General features: G+C 47.9%; 1 protein-coding gene across 1 annotated transcript; it reads right to left on the bottom strand.

Moving 5' to 3' along the window:
* Positions 1–4,891: 4,891 nt before the first annotated feature.
* On the bottom strand, positions 4,892–18,195 carry LOC129693419 (unconventional myosin-VIIa-like; the record flags this gene model as incomplete). Its single annotated transcript, XM_055630247.1, has 5 exons — positions 4,892–5,488; positions 10,550–10,663; positions 14,076–14,218; positions 15,238–15,359; positions 18,011–18,195. Coding segments are annotated over 5 exons (741 nt in total), but the record flags the coding sequence as incomplete, so codon positions are not given.
* Positions 18,196–19,220: the final 1,025 nt, after the last annotated feature.

Below are 19,220 nucleotides of genomic sequence, written 5' to 3'. Positions count from 1 at the left end.
ATCGAACCTGGGTCTCTGGCGCTATAAGGTAGTAGCTCTACCGCTGCGCCACCGTGCCGCCCTTAACATAGGACTGTATTGCAGTCCGGGATCTGTTGTTTTATATTCATAATAAATTTAATCCTGATTGCCCAAACTGATTGTGTTGGCAGGAATATACAGGTCTGCCATTGAATATCTGGCAATGGAGTTGGGAATTGTGTGATTAGAAATAACTTAAGTCTTTGCCACTTTGTAAGAATGGGGCAAAACTCATATTTAATATTTGTAATCCATAAGTAACTGTATTTTAACTTGGTAGTTGTAGGGAAATTATTTTTGAAGTGTATAGTGTTTTAATTAGGATTGTAAGTATTAGACTTTGTTTAAATCTGAAGTTTTAGAAATAACTTTTTTTTCGCAAAAGTGAAAATATATGTTTTGTGTGTATGTATTGTGTGGTTGCTGTATGATGTGTATTTTATATTCTGAGAGGTGGTCTCTGAGAATTGATTTTATATTTCTGTGGTTTTACTTCATTGAAATAAAATTATTTTGAGCAAAGAGGGCGAAGAAAACCACAGAGGGAGCAAGGGTTGTAAAAAGGCCAGAGAAGGGGAAATCACGTGACTACACATGTGGTCAATCACTGGAAATTACTTAGTTAACATATAACATATAACATATAACAATTACAGCACGGAAACAGGCCATCTCGGCCCTACAAGTCCGTGCCGAACAACTTTTTTTCCCTTAGTCCCACCTGCCTGCACTCATACCATAACCCTCCATTCCCTTCTCATCCATATGCCTATCCAATTTATTTTTAAATGATACCAATGAACCTGCCTCCACCACTTCCACTGGAAGCTCATTCTCTGAGTAAAGAAGTTCCCCCTCATATTACCCCTAAACTTCTGTCCCTTAATTCTGAAGTCATGTCCTCTTGTTTGAATCTTCCCTATTCTCAAAGGGAAAAGCTTGTCCACATCAACTCTGTCTATCCCTCTCATCATTTTAAAGACCTCTATCAGGTCCCCCCTTAACCTTCTGCGCTCCAGAGAATAAAGACCTAAGTTGATTGGTTAATGCAATTGAGCTAATGTATGGTAAACCATAATGATTGATTAATAGTTTGCAACACTTTCTGTACCATAATTGTCTAATACCTATATAATGCGTTACGTTTGTACCAAACTCAGTAGCTCTTTAGAGTCTCCAGCTCTGTATTGGAAGGTTTAAAGAATTATCCAGCACTGTCAGAATAAAGAATCAATTTCAACAGCAACAAGAGTTTTCTTGAATTGGACTGACAAAATAACTCAGTTTAACAAAGGGAAGGCAACCGCTGGAGGCCCTGCAGCAGCCTGGAACTCGCCTGGATCAGGCATCCCTCCATGAGACCCAGAGCAGGGACTGGGCTTGGAAAATGGTGCCCAAAGGAACCTGGCTCCTCTTGCATGCAGAACCAGTGGATTATTTAAGAGGGAGTTAGATGTGGCCCTTGTGGCTAAGGGGATCAGAGGGTATGGAGAGAAGGCAGGTACGGGATACTGAGTTGGATGATCAGCCATGATCATATTGAATGGCGGTGCAGGCTCGAAGGGCCGAATGGCCTACTCCTGCACCTAATTACTATGTTTCTATTTCTGTACTCTTTGCTAATCGGGCATTGTGCTTACGTCCGGCACAACTTTACTGGACTATTTGCAATTAAAGCACTTTCAAACCGTTCAGCATCTCTGGAGAACATGGATAAGGGTCGCGAATCGTACACGCACGCACGGTGACACGGACGCACACGCACGGACATGGATGCGCCCACACGGATGGACACGGACCACACATTGACCACATATTCACCTCGAGTAGAGTGGCAGCAGTCAAGAGCTGACCAGAGTACACCACCTCACATGAGTCCAAGTTGTCGTACATTCGAGCTGAAGACCAAAGAAAAGACAAACGTTAGTTAGACACAAAATGCTGGAGCAACTCAGCGAATGAGGCCGCATCTCTGGAGAGAAGGAATGGGCGACGTTTCGGGTCGAGACCCTTCTTCAGACTTTATCAAGACAAACTTTATCTCATCTATAATGAAACATCTGCCTAGAGTGTTGGCAAAGTCAAACAAGACGGGCATTTCAGAGGATTTTAGATCCTCTATCTTCATATTCTGGGCACCATGTTATAAGAAAGATATTGTCAAGCTTGAAAGGGTTCAGAAAAGGCTAACAAGGATGTTGCCAGGACTGGAGGGTGTGAGCTAATAGGAAGATGTTGAGTAGGCTGGGTCTCTATTCCATGGAGCGCAGGATGATGAGGGGTGATTTTATAGAGGTGTATAAAATCATGAGAGGAATAGATCGGGTAGATGCACAGATTCTCTAGCCCAGAGTAGGGGAATCGAGGACCAGAGGACATGGGTGCAAGTTGAAGGGGAAAAGATTTAATAGGAATCCGAGGGGTAACTTTTTCACGCCAAGGGGGGTGGGTGTATGGAGCAAACTGCTAGGGGAGGTAGTTGAGGCTGGGACTTCATTTGAGAAACAGTTAGACAGGTACTTGGATTGGACACATTTGGAGGGATATGGAACAACCGCAGGCAAGTGGGGCTAGAGTAACTGGGACTGTGGGCAAGTTGGGCCGAGGTGCCATTTTCCACACTGAATCACTTTGACTCTATAGGCACATGGATATGCAGGGAATGGAGGGGAATTGATCACGTTCAGGCAGAGATGATCAGTTTAACTTAAATCATAAGGTCATAAACAATAGGAGCAGAATTAGGCCATTCGGCCCATCAAGTCTACACTGCCATTCAATCATGGCTGATCTATCTCTCCCTCCTAACCCCATTCTCCTGCCTTCTCCCCATCACCTCTGACACCCGCACTAATCAAGAATCTATCTATCTCTGCCTTAAATATATCCACTGACGTGGCCTCCACAGCCGTCGGTGGCAAAGAATTCCGCAGATTCACCACCCTCTGACGAAATAAATTTCTCCTCATCTCCTTCCTAACAGAACGTCCTTTCATTCTGAGGCTGTGACCTCTAGTCCAAGATTCTCCCACTCGTGGAAACATCCTCTCCACATCATTTCCGGCAGGAACGTAGTGGGTCGAAGGGCCTGTTCCCGTGCTATGTTGTATGAAACCATACCCTCCAATCCCGGATAAAATGTAGAAACATGGAACTGCAGGTGCTGGTTCATATCAAAGATGGACACAAAGTGCTGGAGTAACTCAGCGGGTCAGGCAGCATCTCTGGAGAGAAGGAATGGGCGACATTGCTGGTCAGGACATCTCATCTACCAAAACACATCAACTCACGTTCCCCCCACACTAACCACCTTGATAATATGCAACTCAAGCTCAATGTCCCACCCAGACAGAGGATTGCTCCATACACACGACTTATCCTTCATCTCAGTCCTAACTGACCAAGGACCATTTATCCAATACCTAGCTTCTCCAAGACACCATCTCAAGTCAGTCAGGCCTTCTCAATCCTGATTCGTAAGAGTTATGGTCATACACCATGGAAACAGCCCATTGGTTAAACATCCTCCTCATCTCCTTTCTAAAGGCATGTCCTTATATTCTGAGGCTGTGCCCTCTGGTCATAGACTCTCCCACTAGTGGAAACATCCTCTCCACATCCACTCTTTCAAGGCCTTTCACTGTCCGGTGAGTTACAACAAGATCCCTCCTCATCCTTCTAAACTCCAGCGAGTACAGGCCCAGCGCCGACAAAAGCTATGGACTTATGGACCACCCAACTACTGCTGAGAGAATGGAGCGGCTGGGCTTGTATACTCTGGAGTTTAGAAGGATGAGAGGGATTCTTATTGAAACATATAAGATTGTTAAGGGCTTGGACACGCTAGAGGCAGGAAACATGTTCCCGATGTTGGGGGAGTCCAGAACCAGGGGCCACAGTTTAAGAATAAGGGGTAAGCCATTTAGAACAGAGACGAGGAAACACTTTTTCTCAGAGAGTTGTGAGTGTGGAATTCTCTGCCTCAGAGGGCGGTGGAGGCAGGTTCTCTGGATGCTTTCAAGAGAGAGATAGATAGAGCTCTTAAATAATGCGGAGTCAGGGGATATGGGGAGAAGGCAGGAACGGGGTACTGATTGGGGATGATCAGCCATGATCATATTGAATGGCTCGAAGGGCCGAATGGCCTACTCCTGCACCTATTGTCTATTGTCTAATAAACCATCTCTCATGCCAGTTAACTCTTCTCAGACCATATTTATAGAGTCAGGGTCATACTACACAGTAACTGGCCATTCGGCCCAACAAGTCCATACTAACCATGGACACCCGTCTGTGTTCATTCCAGCAACCAAACCTTGGTGCGAGGCCTTCTAGACGTGGACTATTCAAACAGCCACAGGTTGGTGATCGCCACCTCTGTCCCAAGCTCGCCCCATCATGAAATGAAGGGGACATGTTTGGGGGCTGCAGGGTGGTGCAGCTGTACTGCCTTACAGCGTAGGATCCTGACTGTGGGTGCTTGTGTGTCGGATCTCCCAGTGACCTGCTTGGGGTTTCCTCCCAGATCTTCAATTTCCTCCCGTACTCCAAAGACGTACAGGTTTGTAGGTTAATGGGCTGGGTTATATATGTAAAATTGTCCCTAGTGTGTGTAGGATAGTGCAAGTGTGCCGGGATTGCTGGTCGTCACGGAACTGCTGGAAGGGACCCTGTATCTCCAAACAAAACTAGACACAGAATGCTGGAGTAACTAAGCGGGTCAGGCAGCATCCCTGGAGAGAGGAATAGGTGACGTTTCAGGCCGAGACTTGTTCAGACAGAGAAGCAAGAGATATAGACGGTGATTTAGATATAGAACAAATGAATGAAAGATATATAAAAAACATAGAAAATAGGTGCAGGAGGAGGCCATTCGGCCCTTCGAGCCAGCACCACCATTCATTGTGATCATGGCTGATCGTCCCCAATCAATAACCCGTGCCTGCCTTCTCCCCATATCCCTTGATCCCACTAGCTCTATCTAACTCTCTCTTAAATCCATCCAGTGACTTGGCCTCCACTGCCCTCTGTGGCAGGGAATTCCATAAATTCACAACTCTCTGGGCGAAAAAGTTTTTTCTCACCTCAGTCTTAAATGACCTCCCCTTTATTCTAAGACTGTGGCCCCTGGTTCTGGACTCGCCCAACATTGGGAACATTTTTCCTGCATCTAGCTTGCCCAGTCCTTTTATAATTTGAAATGTTTCTATAAGATCCCCCTCATCCTTCTAAACTCCAGTGAAAAAAGTTAGCTGTGGGCTAGATGAAAATGAGTTGCCGACAATGAGACTCAAGGGGAATGTGCAGACTTACGTTCATACGAGAGGTTGCCCATGTGCAGGATGGCAGCCATCAGCTTGCTGATCTCCCCGTTTTCCGTGTCGGTGAACATGAGGACCTTCATGGCGGAGCGAATGTTGGCGTACTCCTTGCTGTCATCCCGGCCATCGCAGAAGGTGCACTTTCCCTGGAACACACATCTCAGAGGTCACGTAAGTTGCAGACAAACTCAAGCTCATAAAGACCCGCAAGTCATAGGCACAGAATTAGGCCATCCGGCCCATCGAATCTACTCTGCCATTCAGTCATGGATGATCTATTTTCCCTCTCTCAAACCCCATTAGAGTCATACAGTGTGGAAACAGGCCCTTCGGCCCAACTTGCCCACGCTGGCCAACATGTCCCATCTACACTAGTCACACCACTGTTGTGTTTGGCCCATATCCCTCTAAACCTGTCCTATCCATGTACCCGTCTAAGTATTTCTTAAACACCAGCTACAAAGGGAACTAAAGATTATAAGACCATAAGACATTGGAGCTGAATTATGCAATTTGACAATCAAATCTATTCCGCCATTCAATATCTTTCCCTCTCAATCTCACTCCCCTGCCTTCTCCCCAACTGTGAGGACAGTTAAAGTCTGGTCAGAGGAAGCGGACTTCACACTTCAGCAGTGTTTTGGAAACACTGACTGGAAGGCGTTTGCAGCCCAGGCCACCCTTGACTCTCACACGGACATTGATTCCTACACATCCTCTGTTCTGGACTTTATAAACTCCACCATCAACAGTGTCACCTCCCTCAAACAGGTGACCATATACCCGAATCAGAAGCCATGGATGAACAGCGAGGTCAGGCTACTGCTGAAAGCACGGGACACCGCTTTCAGGTCAGGCGATGCTCGAGCCTACAGTTCATCCAGGGCTAACCTGAAGAGGGGCATCAGGAAGGCCAAGCACTGCCATAAGCTCAGGATTGAGGAGCACTTCAACAACAACTCCGACCCCCGACGCATGTGGCAAGGCATCCAGGCCATCACGGACTACAGACCCTCCAACATCACCCCCACATCCAGTGACGCCTCCTTCCTTGAGGAGCTTAATCACTTCTATGGCCGCTTCGACAGGGACAATCTAGAGACAGCCATCAAGGCTGTGCTACCTGCCAATCACCAACCCCTCACACTCACCCCCTACGACGTGTACGTGGCACTGAGTAGGACTAATGCACGTAAGGCTGCTGGCCCTGACGGCATCCCCGGGCGCGTGCTCAGGGCCTGTGCTGCGCAGCTGACAGACGTCTGGACTGACATCTTCAACCTGTCACTTGCCCAAGCAGTTGTCCCCACTTGCCTTAAAGCAACCTCCATCGTGCCAGTGTCAAAACACTCCACTGCGGCAAGCCTCAACGACTTCCGCCCAGTTGCACTTACCCCCATCATCACCAAGTGCTTCGAGAGGCTGGTCCTGGCACACCTCAAAAGCTGCCTACCCCCCACACTGGATCCCTATCAGTTTGCCTACCGCAAGAACAGGAGTACGGAGGATGCCATCTCAACGGCACTTCACTCCGCCCTCCCCCTCCTCGACAACAGAGACACTTACGTAAGAATGCTGTTCATCGATTACAGCTCAGCATTCAACACCATTATACCATCAAAACTGATCACCAAACTCGGTAACCTGGGCATCGACCCCTCCCTCTGCAACTGGATACTGGACTTTCTAACCAACAGACCCCAGTCTGTGAGGTTAGACAAGCACACCTCTTCAACCCTCACCCTGAACACCGGCGTTCCTCAGGGCTGTGTGCTGAGCCCCCTCCTCTACTCCCTCTTCACCTATGACTGCACACCTGTACATGGTACTAACACCATCATCAAGTATGCAGATGATACAACGGTGATTGGCCTCATCAGCAACAACGATGAGCTGGCCTACAGGGAGGAGGTCCAGCACTTAGCAGCATGGTGCGCTGACAACAACCTGGCCCTTAACTCCAAGAAGACCAAGGAGCTCATTGTAGACTTCAGGAAGTCCAGAGGCGGCACGCACACCCCCATCCACATTAACGGGACGGAGATGGAACGTGTTTCCAGCTTCAGGTTCCTGGGGGTCAACATCTCCGATGACCTCTCTTGGACCCACAATACCTCAACTCTGATCAAGAAGGCTCATCAGCGTCTCTTCTTCCTGAGGAGACTGAAGAAGATCCATCTGTCTCCTCAGATCCTGGTGAACTTCTACCGCTGCACCATCGAGAGCATCCTTACCAACTGCATCACAGTATGGTATGGCAACTGCTCTGTCTCCGACCGGAAGGCACTGCAGAGGGTGGTGAAAATTGCCCAACGCATCACCGGTTCCACGCTCCCCTCCATTGAGTCTGTCCAAAGCAAGCGCTGTCTGCGGAGGGTGCTCAGCATCGCCAAGGACTGCTCTCACCCCAACCATGGACTGTTTACCCTCCTACCATCCGGGAGGCGCTACAGGTCTCTCCGTTGCCGAACCAGCAGGTCGAGGAACAGCTTCTTCCTGGCGGCTGTCACTCTACTCAACAACGTACCTCGGTGACTGCCAATCACCCCCCCCCCCGGACACTCCTCCCACAGGAAAAACACTATGACTGTATGCATGTAAATGTAAATACATTTATTTATTGAAATCATATTCTATGTCGCTCTTCCAGGGAGATGCTAACTGCATTTCGTTGTCTCTGTACTGTACACTGACAATGACAATTAAAGTTGAATCTGATCTGAATCTGAATCTGAATCTGTAACCTACGATGCCCTTACTAATCAAGAACCTATTGATCTCGGCTTTAAAAATACCCGATGACTTGGCCTCCCCAGCCATCTGTGGCAATGAATTCCACAGATTCACCACCCTCATCATTCTAAAGCACCTCATTTTATTCTGAGACTGCACGTTCTAGTCCTAGGCTCTTCCACTAGTGGAAACATCCTTTCCATATCCTTTAGCTCAGCCACCAAGCACGACACCTGGAGGCTGCAGCGAATCGTCTGATCAGCATAGAAGGTTATTGGCTGCAACCTTCCCTCCATTGATGAACTGTACACTGCAAGGACCAGGAAGTGAGCGGGCAAGATCATCTCTGACCCCTCTCACCCTGGCCACAAACTCTTTGAATCACTTCCCTCTGGAAGGCGACTCCGGACTGTCAACGCTGCCACAGCCAGACATAAAAACAGTTTTTATCCACGAACAGTTGCTCTACTCAACAGCCAAAAATCTGTAGCCTCCCTTTGATCTGGTATTTTGTTTAATTCACATGTTTAATCGATAATGTTTTATTATTAATGTTTAATGTTTTCTGAGTCATTCGTAACTGTCACTGTATGTCATGTTGTCACTTGCGGGCGGAGCACCAAGGCAAATTCCTTGTATGTGAATACTTGGCCACTAAACTTAGTCATTCATTCATTCATTCATTCATTCATTCATTATTCATTCTATCTAGGCCTTTCATTATTCAGTAGGTTTTAATGAGATCTAAAGAGGTGGCGATGGAGTCTAAGATTAATGCACAAGGGCATCAAATCAGGCTGGTATGTAATCTGAAGCGAGTTAATACACCGAGCATGTTAGCAATGGGTTAAGAACCAGGTGGGCAGATGCAAAGACGTAGGTAGTAACGTACTAGTATCTCGAGCCCAGAGTTATATTCTATTACAGATACAGCATGGAAACAGGATCTCCAGTCCACCCAATCCATGCAGACCAGCTGTTCACACTATTTTGATACAGAAACAAAGAACGACAGATGCTGGTCGAGACCAAAGAGAGATACAACGTGCTGGAGTAACTCAGGCAGTGTCTCTGGACAATGTGGATAAAAGACATGGAGAAGAGTCCGGGTACGTAATGTCACTTATCCCAGAGATGCTGCCTGACCTGCCAGAAGATCATAATCATAACATAATCATAAGATCATGTGATAGTAGATTTAGGCCATTCGGCCCATCAAGTCTACTCCGCCATTCAGTCACGGCACATCTATCTCCCCCTCTCAACCCCATTCTCCGAGTTACTCCAGTACTTTGTAACTCTCAATATACAATACACAATAGGTGCAGGAGTAGGCCATTCGGCCCTTCGAGCCAGCACCGCCATTCAATGTGATCATGGCTGATCATCCCCAATCAGTACCCCGTTCCTGCCTTCTCCCCATATCCTCCGACATTTTTCACACAGAGAGTGGTGAATCTCTGGAACTCTCTGCCACAGAAGGTAGTTGAGGCCACAGTTCATTGACTATATTTAAGAGGGAGTTAGATGTGGCCCTTGTGGCTAAGGGGATCAGGGGGTATGGAGAGAAGGCAGGTACGGGATACTGAGTTGGATGATCAGCCATGATCATATTGAATGGCGGTGCAGGCTCGAAGGGCCGAATGGCCTACTCCTGCACCTATTTTCTATGTTTCTATGACACTAATCAAGATTCTATCTATCTCTGCCTTAAATATATCCACTGACTTGGCCTCCACAGCCGTCTATGGCAAAGAATTCCACAAATTCACCACCCTCTGACTAATGAAATTTCTCCTCTCCTTCCAAAAAGAACGTCATTTAATTCTGAGATTAAGACCTCTAGTCCTAGACTCACCCACTTACCATACAAACCATATAACCATACAACAATTACAGCACGGAAACAGGCCATCTCGGCCCTACAAGTCCGTGCCGAACAACTTTTTTTCCCTTAGTCCCACCTGCCTGCACTCATACCATAACCCTCCATTCCCTTCTCATCCATATGCCTATCCAATTTATTTTTAAATGATACCAATGAACCTGCCTCCACCACTTCCACTGGAAGCTCATTCCACACCGCTACCACTCTCTGAGTAAAGAGGTTCCCCCTCATGTTACCCCTAAACTTCTGTCCCTTAATTCTGAAGTCGTCCTCTTGTTTGAATCTTCCCTATTCTCAAAGGGAAAAGCTTGTCCACATCAACTCTGTCTATCCCTCTCATCATTTTAAAGACCTCTATCAAGTCCCCCCTTAACCTTCTGCGCTCCAGAGAATAAAGACCTAACTTATTCAACCTATCTCTGTAACTTAGTTGTTGAACTTGTGGAAACATCTTCTCCACATCCAATCTATCCAAGCCTTTAACTATTTAGTAGGTTTCACTGAGGTCCCCCCTCACTCTTGTACACTCCAGCGAGTACAGGCCCAGTGCCGTCAAACGCTCATCATGAGAAGGTGATCTTCTCACCATGGTCAAGTAGGTGTAGTCCGTGGGTTTCCCCAGTCCGAGCTTCTTCTTCTGCTCTGGGCTCATCCCCATCAGCATGCAGTAGAAAATATGGTAGTTCCTCTCCCCGTTGGCCTGGCGAGGAGCAAAACAGAATCGAAAGTCAAACCAAAATGGCAACGAGTCGAACACAAAGTGTTTGAAAATTCACAAAATTTACAAAATTCAGTGGGTCAGGCAGCATTTCTGGAGGACACGGACAGGCGAAGATTCATGGTTGGGACTAGTCTAGTTCAGTTTAGAGACACAGCGTGGAAACAGGCCCTTCGGCCCATCGAGTCCAAACTGCGTACAGAGAGCACCCCTAGTCAGGATTGAACCTGGGTCTCCGACGCTGTAAGGCAGCAACTCTACCACTGCGCCACCGTGCCTCCCCCTCTGGAGGACATGGATTGGCAATGTATCAGGTAGGGGCCCTTCGTCAATAGACTGGCTCAATACTGACCTCAGAACCGGTCCCTTTACTAAAAGAGACAGAAAGTAAAGCCCCGTCCCACTTACGTGTACTTGGCACGCTAATTACGCGACCTCGTGGTCGTGTTGAGGCGCTACGGTCCCGTGAAGGTCGCACGCGATCTCATGCGCCCGCACAGCCGCCTGGAGCTTGTGACGTCATTTGAAGATAGACACAAAAAGCTGGAGTAACTCAGCGGGACCGGCAGCATCTCTGGAGAGAAGCAATGGGTGACGTTTCTTCTGTCTGAAAGAAGGGTCTTGACCCGAAACGTCACCCATTGCTTCTCTCCAGAGATGCTGCCGGTCCCGCTGAGTTACGCCTGCATTTTGTGTCTGTCGTCAATTTTCTTGGTCCCGCACTGGGAGTAGAAGTGGGGGCGGATCCGGACTGCAATGGCCGTGAGCCCCAGGCCGAGCTTGGCGATCGTGAGACGTTGCATCGCGCCAGGGTCTTGGGCCTGTCCCACTTTGGCCGTCAGTTAAGCAACAGGCCGTTGGCGTGCAAAGATTTTTGTTTGCTACAAACATTTCAGAGCTCCGCGCGATACCCGCGCACAACTACATACCCCCTCCGCGCTTCTCAGTGGGAGCCGTGACCATACGATGCCCGTGCGCCTCAACGCGATGACGGGGGCGTGTAATTTGCGTGCCAAGGACACGTAAGTGGGACCGGCCCTTAACTCAGCAGGTCAGGCAACATCACTGGAGAACATGGATATGCGATGTTTTGAGTCGGGACCTTTCTCCACAAAAAGGACTGGTCCCTTCACCAAACGGGCCACACAAGTTCATGGTGGGGTGAACCCCCACTTTCAAGGGCAACTAGAGACAGGCCTTACCAGCGACACACAAATGCTCCACACCCACCCCTCCCAAAAAATGGACCTTTTGGGGTTTTTGGAAGAAAGCTTTTGTAGATCAATCACTATTGCTGATTGTGATCCATGTCTGGTCTTGTTATTGCCGACCCGATCCATGATCCATACCAGATCTTCACCATGCCATCTGGTGGTACGCAGTAGCTAAGACTCCGTTTAATCTACGATACTGGCCCTTACAGTCGATGTTATGGTCTCTGTCTGTATTCTGAATAAAGTACTTTTTATGAAGTTTAATGACTATGTGTTACTCACACTTCACACATGGTGTCAGAAGTGGGATTCGAACAGACGCCTCCTTGGTTTTTGTTTTTTGTTTTGCCACTGGTGTAGAAACAAACTCCTGATCCCAGAACTGTTCACGTTCTGTTGTTATATGTCCATCGTTTAAACGAGCATTTCTATCTTCTGTCCACAACACGTCACTGGGTCATCGTGAAGACCTGCTGCAACGCCACCGGTTCATTCACCGGCAGGATATGTCTCTGGTCTCAGAATATGACCCAATGCATGATCCTTACTGGTTCTCCACCATGCCATGTGGTGCTACGTAGTTTAATCTACCACACTGAGCCTTACAGAAGTCTCTGTCTGTATAATTAATAAAGTATAATGACTTCATACAGCTTTCATCCAAAAATGTGGCACAGTGGTAGATTTGCTTCCTTACAACACAAGGGAGCCGGGTTCGATCCAAGCTACAGATACTTGTCTTTATGGAATTCGTACGTTCTCCCCGTGACCTGCGTGGGTTTTCTCGGGGAGCTCCGGTTTCCTCCCACACTCGAAAGACGTGCATGTTTGTAGGTTAATTGGTATACATGTAAACATTGTCCCTAGTGCAGGATACTGTTGGTGTGTGGGGATGGCTGGTCGGTGCGGACTCGGTGGGCTGAAGGGCCTGTTTCCGTGCTTTACCTCCAAACTAAACAACTGAATCCAAACTAAAATAATTCAACAAATTGCATCTACCTTTCCCGTGCGGGTTGGTAACTCGTTCCAGAATTTCACTCTCAGTTCAAAATAATTTCCACTCATCATCCAAATCCACCTAAGGTTTGGTACTGTACGTAAAAACGCTACAGACCTCGACCCACCACCCCTTGATTTATTGGACCAACAGTGTCTACATGAACATAGCTGGTAAACCTCAGGCAGAATTAGCCCTCTACCTAGACTTTCTGAAGTGTCATACAATACTCCAAACCTTTTCAGCCTACATTAATAGATTAACTCAATCCCTCATTTCCAAAACCAGGCTAAACCCAGGCCAAACCTCCTCCAACCTCATCTATTGCATCCGCTGCTCTAGATGTCAGATGATCTACATTGATGAGACCAAGCGTAGGCTTGGCGATCGTTTCGCCCAATACCTCCGCTCGGTCCGCAATAACCAACCTGATCTCCCGGTGGCTCAGCACTTCAACTCCCCCTCCCATTCCGAATCCGACCTTTCTGTCCTGGGCCTCCTCCATGGCCAGAGTGAGGCCCACCGCAAATTGGAGGAGCAACACCTCATATTCCGCTTGGGTAGTTTACACCCCAGCGGTATGAACATTGACTTCTCCAATTTCAGGCAGTCCTTTCTGTTTCCTCCCCTTCTCAGCTCTCCCTCAGCCCTCTGGCTCCTCCTCTTCCTTTCTTCTCTCCCCCCCCCCCCCCCCACATCAGTCTGAAGAAGGGTTTCAGCCCGAAACGTTGCCTATTTCCTTCGCTCCATAGATGCTGCCTCACCCGCTGAGGTTCTCCAGCACTTTTGTCTACCTTCCAAAACCAAGCAATATCTTTATGCCGTTGAATTTGTTGAGACTGTTCCACCAACAAAATTTAGTTTAGTTTAGAGATTCAGCATGGAAACAGGCCCTTCGGCCCATCAAGTCAGTGCCGACCAGCGATCCCCGCACACTATTTACATTTCTACCAAGCCAATTAACCTACAAACCTGCGCGTCTTTAGAGTGTGGGAGGAAACCGAAGACCTTGGAGAAAACAGACGCAGGTCACGGGGTGAACGCACAAACTCCATAAAGACAGCACCCGTAGTCAGAATCGAACCCGGGTCTCTGGCGCTGTGAGGCAGCAACTCTACCGCTGCGTCACCGTGCTGCCATGTCTACGGTACCCCTCCCCACTCGATCCCCCACACATGGTTACCTGGCGACAAACACGAGACTTCTCCAGGAGATACTGCTCAATCTTGGCTCCTTCAATGGCTCCACGCTTGTTGAAATGGATGTCAATGTATTTCCCGAACCGACTGGAGTTATCGTTCCTTATGGTTTTAGCGTTCCCAAAAGCTGCGGCAGAAATAACACGTGCAGAGTGGCCGTGGGCACAACGCAGCAGTTTGGACCAAACTAAACGTCAACCATAAGTGATAAGTTCATGTGATAATTTGGAGTGTTGCAAATAATATTTGGCACCATATCAGAGGAAGGATGTGCTGCCTCTGGAGACGGTCCAGAGGAGGTTTACACGAATTATATCCCAGGAATGAGTGGGTTAACATATGATGAGTGTTTGACAGCACTGGGCCTGTACTCACTGGAGATTACAAGAATGAGGGGAGACCTCATTGAAACTTACCGAATAGTGAAAGTCCCGGATAGAGTGGATGTGGAGAGGATGTTTACATCAGTGGGAGAGTCTAGGACTAGAGGTCACAGCCTCAGAATTAAAGGACGTTCATTTAGGAAGGAGATGAGGAAGAATTTCTTTAGTCAGAGGGTGGTGAATCTGTGGAATTCATTGCCAGAGAGGCCATGTGGGCCACAAGTCAGTGGATATTTTTAAGTCAGAGATAGATAGATTCTTGATTAGTCCAGGTGTCAGGGGTTTTGGGGAGAAGGCAGGAGAATGAGGTTAGAAGGGAGGGATAGATCAGCCATGATTATTCAAGTAGTAGAGTAGACTAGATGGGCCGAAGGGCCTAATTCTCCTCCTATCACTTATGATCTTATGGTAGGAGCAGAATAAGGCCATTCGGCCCATCTAGTCTACTCTGGCGGGACCGGGAACCCGCACGATGTCTCGTTGGTCGCTCGGCGAAACCGGGAGTGAGTTGGAGACGTCGGACATGCGCGGCAAGGGGCGTTGGGAGGTTGAACCGGGGTAATACTGCAGGAGGTGCCCCCCGGGACACAAATATGGCCGGGCGAGGAGAGGAGAGGGACCTTGGTTGGCGGGAACGGCCCAGTACATCGAGCGCGCGGGTCGCCCGGACTTTGGATAATGGCGGGAAAACATGGTGGCGCCCGCACGTGTAACCTACGCACTGTGCAGTTACACACGTGACAAATAAATCCTCTTGACATACCTTCTAGAATGGGATTGGCCTCAAGAACCTGCTGCTCAATCCAGGAGTGTTGCCCACTGATCGCTGCCAGGAACTGTAGTATTAGCTTTGTACTCTCCGTTTTACCAGCTCCAGACTCTCCACTAATAGACACCAAAACAAAATAGAGACACAGTGATACAGCATGTAAACAGGACGGTAGCAACCATTTATGTTGGCCCTTTAAGTCAAGTCAAGTCAAGTGAGTTTATTGTCATGTGTCCCTGATAGGACAATGAAATTCTTGCTTTGCTTCACCACAACAGAACATAGTAGGCATTTACTACAGAACAGATCAGTGTGTCCATATACCATTATATAAATATATACACACATGAATAAATAAACTGATACAGTGCAAATACAGATAATGGGCTATTAATAATCAGAGTTTTGTCCGAGCCAGGTTTAATAGCCTGATGGCTGTGGGGAAGTAGCTATTCCTGAACCTGGTTGTTGCAGTCTTCAGGCTCCTGTACCTTCTACCTTAAGGTAGCAGGGAGATGAGTGTGTGGCCAGGATGGTGTGGGTCTTTGATGATACTGCCAGCCTTTTTGAGGCAGCTGGGTCCCTTGCGGGCGGAGCACCAAGGCAAATTCCTTGTATGTGAATACTTGGCCAATAAACTTATTAATTCATTCATTTATGTTTGGGCTAGCTACAATAGACAATACGTGCAGGAGTAGGCCATTTGGCCCTTCGAGCCAGCACCGCCATTCAATGTGATCGTGGCTGATCATCCCCAATCAGTACCCCGTTCCTGCCTTCTCCCCATATCCCCTGACTCCGCTATCTTTGAGAGCCCTATCTCTACTGTTGGCATATGATATTATTTGTCCAGATATATCTTGCAGTATTATTTTGGACACTTGGGGGCACAGCGTGGTGTATATACAAGGGCATAGGGACCAGGAAGTGGCAGGCACAAGGAGGGAGGTCTCACCAGACCACGGACAGGGCAGCCAGCTACAGCTTGCATACACAATGAGGAAAACCTGGTATTGTCTTTGTCTGGACAACTACAGGTACTTCAATAAACCACCAATTAAACAGGAAACAACGAGTGGAAGATCTGTTCTATTGGGTCTGCGTATGATCAAGCCTACTGTTACTATGTAGTCATGGCAACTGGAAAAGAGGACACTGGAAGAGTCAGTAATTTGCCATCACAAGGCCCTTCGGCCCAACTTGCCCACACCGGCCAACATGCCCCATCTCCACTAGTCCCACCTGCCTGCGTTTGACCCTCATCCCTCCGAACCTGTCCTATCCATGTACCTGTCTAACTGTTTCTTAAACGTTGGGATAGTCCCAGCCTCAACTTCCTCCCTTGGCAGCTTGTTCCATACACTCACCATCCTTTGTGTGAAAAAGCTACCCCTCAGATTCCTATTAAATCTTTTCCCCTTCACCTTGAACCCGTGTCCTCTGGTCCACGATTCCCCTACTCTGGTCAAGAGACTCTGTGCGTCTACCCGATATATTCCTCTCAAGATTTTGTACACCTCTATAAGATCACCCCTCATCCTCCTGTGCTCCCTCCATGGAATAGTCCCAGCCTACTCAACCTCACCCTGTAGCTCAGACCATGAGATGTATACTCTGGGTTTAGAATTAGAGTTTAGGGCTTGTACACTCTGGAGTTTAGAAGGATGAGAGGGGATCTTATTGAAAGCTGTAAGATTATTAAGGGTTTGGGCACGCTAGAGGCAGGAAACATGTTCCCGATGTTGGGGGAGTCCAGAACCAGGGGCCACAGTTTTAGAATAAGGAGTAAGCCATTTAGAACGGAGACAAGGAAACACTTTTTCACACAGAGAGTTGTGAGTCTGTGGAATTCTCTGCCTCAGAAGGCGGTGGAGGCTGGTTCTCTGGATGCTTTCAAGAGAGAGTTAGATAGGGCTCTTAAAGATAGCGGAGTCAGGGGATATGGGGAGAAGGCAGGAACGGGGTACTGATTGGGGATGATCAGCCATGATCACATTGAATGGTGGTGCTGGTTTGAAGGGCCGAATGGCCTACTCCTGCACCTGTTGTCTATCATATTGCACAGGGAGTGACCAGACCAGACCAGATCAGGCACGGATATAACTGGGACGAGAATAAGGAGGATCTGGTTCGTTCATCTATTTGTTTGTACAACTACTTCAATAAAGAATCAATCACGACTGCAGATCTTATAGAAACTTACAAAATTCTTAAGGGGTTGGACAGGCTAGATGCAGGAAGATTGTTCCCGATGTTGGGGAAGTCCAGGACAAGGGGTCACAGCTTAAGGATAAGGGGGAAATCCTTTAAAACCGAGATGAGAAGAACTTTTTTCACACAGAGAGTGGTGAATCTCTGGAACTCTCTGCCACAGAGGATAGTTGAGGCCACAGTTCATTGGCTATATTTAAGAGGGAGTTAGATGTGGCCCTTGTGGCTAAGGGGATCAGAGGGTATGGAGAGAAGGCAGGTACGGGATACTGAGTTGGATGATCAGCCATGATCACATTGAATGGCGGTGCAGGCTCGAAGGGCCGAATGGCCTCTACTCCTGCACCTAATTTCTATGTTTCTATGTTTCTATGACGAATGGAAGATCTGTTCTGTTAATCTGCGCAAGATCCCTCCGACCTACCTGTGTAGTCTTGGCAACTGAAAGTCGGACATTGGAAAAGGGAGAAATTGGCATTACACATAGTACTTTGTGAACTATTTAATAAACGAGAATTAAAAATACACGTAGACACAAGGCGAGTGCCGGTCTCACCTTATAATACAGCACTGGTCCCTGTTGTTCCGCTGCATGTTGAAGTAGCAGTTATCGGCTATGGCAAAGATGTGCGGTGGCATCTCACCGATCTTCCTGTTGGTGTAGTAACGGATCTGCTCGGCCGTGTAGATGGGCAGCAGCTGGTACGGGTTGACGGCCACCAGGATGGAGCCAGTGTAGGTCTGAAATAGTCACGTCACGCCCATTAGTAGTGGCCCTCCAGACCCCACAGCCAGCCAACCCCCACCCCCTCCTGCAGAGCCCACCCCCTCTGCCTGTATGTAGAAACAGAGAAAATAGGTGCAGGGGTAGGCCATTCGGCCCTTCGAGTCAGCACCTCCATTCTACGTGATCATCCAAAATCAGTACCCCGTTCCTGCTATTCCCCCCCATATATCCTTGATTCCGTTAGCCTTAAGAGCTAAATCTAGCTCTCCCTTGAAAACATCCAGTGAATTGGCCTCCACTGCCTTCCGTGGCAGGGAATTCCACGGATTCACAACTCTCTGGGTGAAAAACATTTTCCTCATCTCTGTCTTAAATGGCCGACCCCTTATTCTTAAACTGCGACTCCTGGTTCTGGACTCCCCCAACGTCAGGAACATGTTTCCTGCATGTGATCCATATCATATCATATCAGTCGTGGAAGCAGAATTAGGCCATTCGGCCCATCGAGTCTACTACGCCATTCAACCAATCCCTCCGTTCCCTAGGCCTATCTAAAAACCTCTTAAACACCACTGTTGTATCTGCCTCTGCCACCACCCCTGGCAGTGTGTTCCAGGCCTCCACCATTCTAATGCAAAAACTCTGATACGGTGTGGGCTTGATGTGCCAAATGTCCCGTCTCGGTTTATGATCACGACCACTAGTTGAGATTAAATTAGCTGTGGTTTAATTTCCCAGCCAAACACAACTCTCTATCTCATAGACTCTTATAAAAGCCATTCACTGCATCAAAGACCTCCATCTGGTCAATTCTTGCTCTTCTCACTCACAACCCTGTTACAGAGGAGGCTTGATGGGCTGAATGGCCCACCCCCTACTCCAAAATGGAAAAAAATCCCTTTACTCAGGAAATTAACCTTTCTGGTATCATCCATGGACTTTTTTTGACCCCTTCAGATTCAGATGATATGTATCTGGACTACCTCCAGATTCATAGAAACATAGACATTAGTTGCAGGAGTAGGCCATTTAAAGCCAG

The sequence above is a fragment of the Leucoraja erinacea genome, unplaced genomic scaffold (assembly GCF_028641065.1).
Source record: "Leucoraja erinacea ecotype New England unplaced genomic scaffold, Leri_hhj_1 Leri_288S, whole genome shotgun sequence".
Classification (NCBI taxonomy): Eukaryota; Metazoa; Chordata; class Chondrichthyes; order Rajiformes; family Rajidae; genus Leucoraja; species Leucoraja erinaceus.
This window is presented reverse-complemented; position numbering and strand designations above follow the sequence as displayed.